The sequence below is a fragment of the Mesitornis unicolor genome, unplaced genomic scaffold (assembly GCF_000695765.1).
Source record: "Mesitornis unicolor isolate BGI_N332 unplaced genomic scaffold, ASM69576v1 scaffold28553, whole genome shotgun sequence".
Taxonomy (NCBI): Eukaryota; Metazoa; Chordata; class Aves; order Mesitornithiformes; family Mesitornithidae; genus Mesitornis; species Mesitornis unicolor.
In genome coordinates this window covers 1-10241 of record NW_010174471.1, presented here as the reverse complement: position 1 = coordinate 10241, position 10241 = coordinate 1, and the positions used below count along the sequence as shown (strand labels likewise).

General features: G+C 55.4%; 1 protein-coding gene across 1 annotated transcript; it reads right to left on the bottom strand.

The window, feature by feature from the left end:
* Positions 1-1312: 1312 nt before the first annotated feature.
* On the bottom strand, positions 1313-9815 carry IK (IK cytokine, down-regulator of HLA II). Its single transcript, XM_010181068.1, has 19 exons — positions 9743-9815; positions 9423-9515; positions 8885-8944; positions 8191-8358; positions 7992-8106; positions 7029-7099; positions 6869-6915; positions 6446-6609; positions 6218-6326; positions 5740-5779; positions 5103-5334; positions 4757-4775; positions 4190-4284; positions 3894-3967; positions 3359-3416; positions 2914-3002; positions 2494-2602; positions 1703-1737; positions 1313-1340 (listed from the first exon to the last, which is right to left on the bottom strand). Exons 2-19 carry the CDS (start codon positions 9476-9478, stop codon positions 1313-1315), a joined length of 1569 nt encoding a protein of 522 aa, XP_010179370.1. The 5' UTR covers positions 9479-9515; positions 9743-9815.
* Between the last annotated feature and the right edge of the window lie 426 nt (positions 9816-10241).

Genomic DNA, 10241 nt, shown 5'->3' with positions numbered 1-10241 from the left:
CGGGAACACCGCAGCCTCCTTGCTCCATCCTAGTGGTGAACAGTGATCAGGCGCTGCCCAGAAACTGGCGTTGTTGCTCTGGCCCTTTCCAGAGGTGGAAGAGCACCCCAATGTCCTACCCAGGGTTGGGGACAGCCAGCCACATCCTTGTCCTTGCTCAGAGGGGTCTGTGCCCACGTGGCCAGAAAAGCCAATGGCATCTTGGCCTGTATTAAAAACAGCGTGACCAGCAGGTCCAGGGAGGTGGTCATTCCCCTGTACTCGGCACTGGTGAGGCCGCACCTCGAGTGCTGTGTTCAGTTCTGGGCCCCTCACTAGAAGAAGGATGTGGAGATTCTGGAGCGTGTTCAGAGAAGAGCCACAAGGATGGGGAGGGCTCTGGAGAACAAGCCTGATGAGGAGCGGCTGAGGGAACTGGGCTTGTTTAGCCTGGAGAAGAGAAGGCTGAGGGGAGACCTCATCACCACCTACAACTGCCTCAAGGGAGCTTGTGGAGAGGTGGGTGCTGGTCTCTTCTCCCAGGTGATGGGGGATAGAACAAGGGGAAACGGCACCAAGCTGTGCCAAGGGAGGTTCAGGTTAGAGATAAGGAGGAAGCTCTTTACTGAGAGGGTCAGAAGCTGGCACAGGCTGGGCCGGGGGGGGGGGGGGGCACCATCCCCGGGTGTGTTTTAAGAGAGGTACTTAGGGATATGGTTTAGGGGATGGACAGGAGTGGTTGGACGTGATGATCTCAGAGGGCTTTTCCAACCGAGCGATTCTGTGATTCCAGCTCCCTGCTGGCCCTATACCACAGTGCTGTAGCTAGCCATAGGGCGATAGCTACTCCCATGCCACACACAGCAAGGCCATGGGATCAAGCCCTCTGCTTCAGGCCCTTCCTCTTGCCATACCCCACACCAGGGTCCCCTTTCTTCCCCATGAACTGGGGCAAAGGTTCCTCAGCTGGGATTAATCCCCCCCAAAAGTGGTTTATTTGTTAATTTTATTCAGGGCCCCCTACCCCAAAAGGCTCTCACACTAAATATCCTTAGCTAAGGCTCACCCCATGAGCTTGGAGCAGCCCAAGCCCCTTCACTCTGCCCTCACAGACAGACATTCAAAGAAATTTAACATTGTTTTATTATGACCATAACATTTACACATCACAGACAGCAAACATGGGAAGAGAGAGCCTCAGCACGGCCCCATAGTGTGTGGGGGTAACACACAATGCCCAGCCCAGAACAGAACATGGATCGTAAGGGGGGTAAGGAGAGCACACCAAGCATCCAGGAGGGGGTTCCAAGAGCTGGACAAGATGCTGGAGGTGTCAGTACTTGGGACGTTTCACCTCAACCCTGGAAGAGACAGAGGGACAGAATGGAGATCAGGATACAGGGCAGACAGCTCTGCCCCACTCCCAGCCAGAGCTCAGCACTGAGGTCCACGGGTTTGCCCCACAGAACAGTGTGGGAGGCCCAACAGCTCCTCAGGGCACCCAGCAGGATGGGGCAGAACTGTCTGGTCAAGGAAGAGCCCCAACATGGTGCTGGGGGCTGCCCAGCACCCAACACTGGCCAGACAGAGAGGGGCCCTGCAGGCTCTGCTGCACTAAGTGGGGCAGGAGTGCCCTGAAAGGACCACCATCCTCCACTCTCCTTTTAGCCAGGCCCCAACATCACCCTGTGGTCCTGCCCAGAGCAGAGTCAGCTTCACTCACCCATCAGCCTCCAACTTCTTCCTCTTCTCAATGATCTGCAGAGAAAGCACAAACTCCCATTACCCTCAGGGTTGCTGGCTGCCCAAAGCCTCAGCAGGATACAAGATCCAACCAGTGAGAGCTGTAGTCAGCCCACAGCGAGCAGAGGTGAGCTAAAGCTGTCTACAAGCTGCCTGAGGGTCTGGAGAAGCTCGGCCCATTTCATCTTTGCTCTGTTCTGGCCACCAAAGGCCATCTGTTTTCACCTTCCCAAACCCATCCTGTACTGTTGGAGTGCTCATGGCCAGCTCACCCTGCCAGGACAACCCCTACCTCTGCCAGTTAGAAAACAGGGAGCCACTAAACATGACTGATCCCAAGCCCCTTTGGATGGCTCTGAGCTGCTGGTTTTGGAGTCATTCATCAGCTGCAGAGCCCAGAGCAAGAAGCCCTCCGATCACAACTGCTCCCAGGACAAGAGCTCCCAAATGCAGCTCCAGATGCCTCTGCAGCCCTAAAGCCCCAGATATTTGGTGGATGCTCCAAGAAGCCCTCCGATCACAACTGCTCCCAGGGCAAGAGCTCCCAAATGCAGCTCCAGATGCCTTTGCAGCCCTGAAGCCCCAGACATTTGGTGGATGCTTTCACAAGGAGCAGACCCAGCTTCACATCAGCAGTGCCTGCCAAAGGGACACAGGCTGGACTGAAGAGCTGTGACTAGGACAGCAAGGCCAGGACCAGGTGGGAGCTCTCCTGGGCTATGCTGGCAGCTCACAGCCTAAAGAGATGATACCCCAGCACTGGGCACTCACTGCACTGATCTTCTTCCACTGCCGGTCCAGCTCTGCCTTGTCATTCGTCTCCTTGAAGCGACGGGTTTTGCGCCCCTCAGACATCTTGATCCCGTACTGGAAGGCTGCCCTGGGGAAGGAGCAAGACAGAGCTCAGTGCTCACAGGGGATCTATGGCCCAGGGAAACGGACACGTCTGCCCCAGCCACGAGCCTGTACCACAGAGCCCGCTTGGGCCTGAGAGCGGCAGCTGGGCAGGAGTCCTCAAGAGTGACACTAAGAGCAATGACAAGCCACCAGGCCCAGGATCCAGAGCTGCTCCTCAGATCCTCACCAGAGGAACCCCCTTCTTCATTTAAGGTCCCTCAGGACCCAGGTTTGGCCCGTATGGCCACTCCCACCCAGAATCCCTGCTCAGCTCTTCAGCAAGGCTGCACTCACTTGGGCAGGGCCTCTTTGTTGTTCATGTATTCACTGTACTCCTCCTGCGTGTCAAAGTCCCAGCGCCCCAGGGGTCCTTTCTTGTTACCCTGCAGAGAAAGAACAAATTGGAGCAGCTCCTCAGCTGATGCTGGCCATGCAGCCCTGTGCACCCAGGCAAGGTCTCTATCTCCCATCAGCCCCAGTTCAACAGGCTTATGCACCCAGTCTGGCCTTGGCTCCGAGATCCCCTCCCAGAGAAGCCCCAGAGAGGAGATTCTGCCAAAGAGGGAGCCGAGAAGGACTAACACACCTCCCCAACACCCCTTGGTCAAGTGCCAGTCACACATTTGCTCCCTGGGACAATACATCCTGCCCAGACACGAGCACAGAGATCAGCAAACCCCTAAACACAATCAACCCCTCTGCACAAGCCTGCTGGTCCTAAACGCTGGTGATGCCATACCTGATCCATTTTGCTGTAGTCCACCTCTTCATCACTGTCCACAGCCATATCATCCATTCTGTAGAGAAAAGGAAAGGGTTTGGAGTGGGTCCATGGGACGTGGATCAGGACCTTGGCTCGTGGGAGACATCTCTCCTGGCCTCAGACTGAATGCACTCAGGTCCTGGACCACAGAGAAGTTCCTCCAAATGCAGGTGAGCTGTACCACAAAGGCATCCCAGATTGCAAACGCTGAGATGACTCTGCAGGCTGAAAGCTGTTCCTCTTCTGCCGAGGGACTGCCTTGCAGCCAGAGCTCAATGAGCACCAGAATTACCAGCAGATTCCCAGACACCTCAACCTCTTCCTGGCAGCAGACCCCAGGTATCCATTTCTAGCAGAGACCAGGTAAGAAAAGGCCAAGTCTGCCAGAACCAAGGATCTGGGGAGTATCTGTCTGCAATCCCAACAGGCAGTGGGCCTGATGTTCAAGTCCTTACTCCCAGAGAACAGCAGCCCCTCAGCACCCCCTGCTCTCAACCCACTGCTTCCTTACGTGGCAGGGTAGCACTCGGCGTAGCTGTTGGACATGCCGAAGAAGTCCCCCAGCTGCTTCTTGTCTTCTGGCTTCTTCAATGTGACAGCAGTCAAGGAAAGCAACACCAGGTAGCCTTACAGCTCAGGGTTGAGCACAGTCTTGCAAAGAGCAGTCTCCTGCCCTAACACAGCCAAATCAGAGGCTGCAGAGCTCATATTTGGTATACGAGCAGCAGGGTTTGGGTGGTATTTCTCTGTTATGGGAGAAAGAGCCTTCCCCATTGAGGAAGGGCAGCCACACGGCCCCACTGGCACAGACAGTAAAGGATATGACTCTGCTCCTTCCCAGCCAGTGGCTCCTGCAAACTTCTCGTTGATGGACTTGATGAGCTCCTTGGCTGAGCCAGGTCCTGGGGCAGAGAGAGCAGCACTGAGTTTTGTGGGAGGAACAGCTCAGCACATGGGCTGGCAGAGCCTCCTTCTGCATGACCGACTCATTGGGACGGGGTGACAGGCAGAAGGTCAGGAGGGTGCACATGAGGTAGAAGCAGAGGAGCCAGGAGAACACTGAGGAGCAGCAAAGCAGCCCAAGCACAGTCAGGGGCAGGCTGGTCTTAAGGACACCCTGAATCCGCAGCTTACAGCCAGCATAAAGTCATTCAAGCTGGTCTGCTGCCAGGGAAGGATCTGCACACACACATGCAACAGCACCAGCCTGCAGGCACAAGACTCTTCATGCCAAAACCCTCACGGCAAGCAATTCCCTCATCTCTGGGCATGAAGGGAGCTCATGCAGGCCAAGCAGTTGTGCAGTCTGCAGCCCCACATGTCCTCACTCAAACATCCAGCCTCATTTGAACATTCATACCTTTGTCGACTCACCTTTGTCGATGTCTGTTGGCTGCAAAGAAGAGAGAGATATCGTGTCACCCGTGAGGGCTGAAAGCAGGCAAGTGACAGCCCTGCCTGACTTGCAGCCCCACTTTAAGACAGTTTGTGGCAAGCACAAAGCTGAACCATAAAGGCTACCCTGCCATAGTTGCTGAAGGAGAGGACAAGCACCCAGCCACCCACCAGCCCCTGGCCAGAGACACAGCACTCGGCAAGGGCTGAACACTGGCACATGTGAGAGCACAACCAGAGACACCCAAAGTCACCAGGGTGACACCAACCCCAGAGCTGCACTCCCCAAAGGCAGAGATCAGGTGGGACAGTCCAGGCTTCACACGCAGAGGCTCACCTCATCATCAGCCTTGGGCTTCTCAAAGTAGCTGTGCCTCTTCTTTTCCTCCTCCCGCTCCCGGTCACGCTCCCTATCCCTCTCCCGGTCCCTGTCGCGTTCTCGGTCTCTGTCACGCTCCCGGTCCCTGTCGCGCTCTCTCTCACGGTACCTCTCCCGCTCCTTCTCCCGTGGCATCTTCGCAGTGGAGGGTACATAATCCCCAATGTCTTCAAAGATGCTACAAGTGGAAAAGAGCCTGCAGTTAGGGGTGGTGCAAGAGAAGAGACCACAGCCACCTCCTTTTGAACCAGAAACCTCATAAAGGAGCAGACAGCACCAACACCGAGAGCCAAGGACACCCATTAGAGCTGGCTTCTACACCTGCCAGAGCTATCACCACATTTCTGCTCTTCTGCTGCCTGGACCTGCTTCTTGTGGTCCAGGACAACAGACAGCCCTTGCCTGCCTCAAGCTTGAAATAAAAACCTGAGCTTGCCTCCAGTCTTGTCCTAAAAAACACAGGTCCAAACAGGCAGCTCCAGAAGCACTAAACCCAGCCCTCTCCAAACCCAGTGGGATAAAAAAGACATTCCTTAATGCAGAGAGCTGTGACCCCACAGTCTGCAGGCAGGGAGGCACTTACTTCATATCAGCTTCAGGGGGTTTCTTCTCGTCCAGCTTCCCTGCAAGGACACAAGAGCAGTGAGAGGCACATCATCAGCTCTGCCACCTGCACTGCTTCTCTGTCCCAAATCTGGCTCCCAAGCCCCAAAAATGGCAACCTGGAATGTGTCCTGATGTCCTCTTGGGTTACCACATGGTATCCACCCCCTTCAGGAAGCCACAACATCCCCCTCCAACAGGGAACATTTCCAAGGAACTGGGCCTTCACCAGTAAGAGCAGAGCAGCACAAGGCACAGGCTGCAATTTCTCAGCAGCCACTACCCCACGGTCCCCACCACAGAGCAGCCTTCAGGACTCAGTGCTCAGGGAGCCATAGGAAATCACTGTCCTTTAAGTTCACTGCCTCACAGCACAGGGGAACGCAGCAAACCAAACCTCATCTCCTTCTCTCGGGATACTTTTCCAGTCCTTCTACTTGGTTATACTCAGCTCCTACCTTTGTCTTTCTTCTTGAGCTTCTTGTTGCGGGTCCCTTGCCTGAGATAGGAGAGGATCTGTGTCAGTTTGCTGATGACGATGTCGTTGGTGGTCAGCGTGGTCTGCGCCTGAAAGAGAAATCCCCGAGGAAGGGAGTGACCCCCTGGACAGGGAACCCCTCCTGGCAAGCCCTGCTCTGGCCAATTCAGACCAACACAGCCAGGCAACCCGGATGCGTGCTGGGTACCTCCATGGTGGGGCAGTCAGCCTTGCTCCGGATCAGCGTGGTTGGAATATCGGTGTCAGCGTACTCATCGTCCAGATCCACCACGTAGGCCATCCTCCCTGGCAGGAACAGCTCATTCCGCTCGTAGGTCTTGCTCTTGAACAGAATGCGGTAGATGTTGCGACCTGGAGGGGAAGGAAACGTGTGGGAGAGCTGCTCTTCCAAAAACAAGAGTCAAGCCCATAGTGAAGCATATTTAGTTTATCAGAAACATCAGAATCTCCTCCTAAGAGCCACACTTCCCCTAGCCCTCAAATTCAGGACACCTACACCTCAGGCTCTCCCCCTCCAACGACTTGAGGTTTTCATTCCTCCATTCACCCTCCAGGATTTCTCCCACATTCACAACACAAGTGGGGAACAGCCACATCCACACAGTCTTACCCAGCCGAGTCTTAAATTCAATTTTGTTCTCAGGATCTTCATCTTTCCTGAGGAGAAAGAGGAAAAACAACAAGAGTATTACGCTAAGCATTTGCCTCCTCTGCGTCCTCCTCTCTGGGAGGCAGCTACAGTCAGGAATGCGAACCCCTCAACCACTCACTTAGTTTCCTTCTGGGGCTTCTCCATCATTTCCTCCTCTTCCTTCTCCTTGCTGGCAATCTCAGCTCGTACCTGGCCACAGAGTAAATCCACACATCACAAACCAATCCAGGCCACTGCAGCCCATCAAAACCAGTAAGCCCATTTCCACCAGCTCCCCAACCCCTCAGAAATCTCTCCCAGAAAGAGAAATCCACACTGACAACACTGAGGCACCACTCCTGGTGGCCAGCAGGATGACCATGAGCCAGCACTGTGCCCTCGTGGCCAAGAAGGCCAATGCCATCCTGGGGTGTATCAGGAGGGGTGGTTGTAGGGCAGAGGGGTTCTCCTCCCCCTCTACTCTGCCCTGGTGAGACCGCATCTGGAATATTGTGTCCAGTTCTGGGCCCTCAGTTCAAGGACAGGAACTGCTGGAGAGAGTTCAGCGTAGGGCTACAAAGATGATCAAGGGAGTGGAGCATCTCCCTTCTGAGGAGCGGCTGAGGGAGCTGGGGCTCTTTAGTTTGCAGAAGAGGAGACTGAGGGGAGACCTCATTCATGGTTATAAATATTTAAAGGGTGAGTGTCACGAGGATGGAGCCAGGCTCTTCTCGGTGACAAACAATGATAGGACAAGGGGTAACGGACACAAACTGGAACACAGGAGGTTCCACTTCAATTGGAGAAGAAACTTCTTCTCAGTGAGGGTGACAGAGCACTGGAACAGGCTGCCCAGAGAGGTTGTGGAGTCTCCTTCTCTGCAGACATTCAAAACCCGCCTGGACGCCTTCCTGTGCAACCTCATCTGGGTGTTCCTGCTCCGGCAGGGGGATTGGACTGGATGAGCTTTTGAGGTCCCTTCCAATCCCTGACGGTCTGTGATTCTGTGATTCTGTAAGTGGCACCTACAACCCTGTGCCCACCCTCCCTGCCTGTGGGAGCAGTCAGGGTAGAAGCGCAGCACGGTGACAGCTGTGCCCACCTTCTGCAACAGCGCAAAGTCCAGACCCTTCACCAAGTGAGTGTGCTCCATGTCACCACCCAAGAACTTGGACTCCTGGATCAACTGTCTCCTCTTCTCCGCTGCAGATTTATCCCTGTGCAACAAAACCAGAGCCAGTTATGAGACAGCCCCTCTGGAGCAGGGCAGCAAGACAAGGCCACGCCGCAGGCTCACGTACGCCTCTGCCGTCGGCCCCACAGCTCTGTAGTTGGCAGTTGTGCTGATCAGCTCCGTTTCCTCGTAGTCCTTGTTCACGCCATCTCTCCGCTCCTTGGCTCGATCCCTGTACTTCTCGGCCAGCTCCCTCTCGCGCTCGATCTCCTGCTGGCGCAGCTTTGCGTAGTAGCTGGGGTTGGAGAAACAGCTCGGTGTTAAAGCGACACAATCACCGGTCAGGTAACACTCCCCAAGGCCCCACATACGCCTGTTCTGCTCCCAACTCCTCCTCCTTTTTACAACAGGCCTGGAGGACACCAAAAAAGATGAAACTGCTTTATTGAGGCTCACTGAAGAGGAGCTCAGCCTTCCCTTCAGAAGGGAAAAGGTGAAGTGCAGTCCTGCTGCGCAACATGCCCCAAAAACCGCAGTCACCAGTGCAGGTGTCCCACCTCTGCCAAACACCTCCAGAGCCTCTCCTGCTTCTTCCTGAGGTGAAGCTTCACCTCCATCCTGCTGCTGCCCTCCCACATCTGTTCCCACAAGCAATGACTGTGACTCGGTCTGAACTCTTCTCACTCTGCTTGACTCCAAAGCCCCAAAACAATCCAGGCTACTCAGGGTCCTCTTTGGTAGCCCAAGAGCTCAGGAGCTGCTTGTGTGAGACAGACACAACGTATGAAAACAAGCTCTGACGCACTGCTTTCCCTGTTTACCTTTTCTTCTTCCTCCTGCGAGCCGCTGGATCTTCATCTTCGTTGTACTCCCGGGGCATCCTGGAAAAGGGCGAGAAACCCCATGTACAGTCTGCAGAGCCACACAGACACAGGCAGCTGGACAGAACAGTCCCGCACCGAGATGCTCAAAGATGGGAACAGACCAGGCCCATTTCTCCCCAGTTCCACTCTGTCAGTACAGAGAGGAAGGAAGAGCGCAGATTTTCACAGAAAAAAACCCTAAATCTGTTTCCTGCACAAAGCATCTTAACAGCCATGCAAGACTTGCTCTGTTATTTACAGCAGCCCTGATCCACTTATTTCTCTACTTAACACACACATGCACAGCTTGCATGGACCCCAGCACAAAGCAAGGCCGAGGTCTGCTCTTCAGGGCCTGTCTGCACACCTCTTAGCCAAAGCCCCTTTAGATACCCCACTGGAGAGCGCAGGGGGAGAAAGTCAGGCAGGAACAGAGCCCCAGAGGGAAGGTGGCCATGCTTTGCCCTGCAGTCCTGTGAAACAGAGTCTTACTCACTCATGGTGGCGAGATTTGGACGGTGGCGCAGATGTCGGCGCAGCCCGCGGGGTCATAAGCAGCTTTCTGAAGTCTTCATTGGTCAACTTGGACCTTCAAGGAAGAAGGGAAAAACAGAAACTGTCATCCCCCAACAATCTTCAGCAGCCCAATGGGTTCTGAGGAGGCAGAGGGTTTGCCTCGTCCTGTGCGATGGGGTTGGCTATGGGGTGCCCGTGGAGGGAGGCTGAAGCATCAGTCGCTCCCAATCTCTAAATGGGGGAATCAGCCTTAGGTCCCACAGTCCCAGCCCAGTCCCACCCCAGTGCCCCAGTACTCACTGGTGGAAGGAGTGCGAGTCGTCCACATCGTGGCCATCAGGGGCCAGGGGGTTGGAGAACGGCTCATCTGGGGGACAGGAGGACACAGAGCGCTCAGAGCCTGCACGGCTCCAACCCCCCCTCCAGCCACCACGACCCTCCCAGCTCCGTCCCTGCTCAGGAGGAGCAGCATCCACTCGCACCCCTCTTCCCAGCCAAGCCCAGGCTTCCAACACCCTGGGGTGTCCTCACGGGGGTGTGTGGGACATCGGGACCCTGGTGCCACTGCCCACCCTGAGACCTTGCATCCCCCAACTCAAGTGACTCTGTCCCCCCTAGGGGTGTCCCCACAACCCCCCCACACACTCAGGGTCCCCCCCACTTCACAGGATTGCCCTTCCATCCCCATTACCCCCAGAAATGCCCTGTGGCCCCATCTGCAGAGCACACCCCACCGCAACGCCCCCACGCAGAGGTCTGTCCCCCTCTACAGCTCCGGGTTTGTGCCCCCTCACCCTCT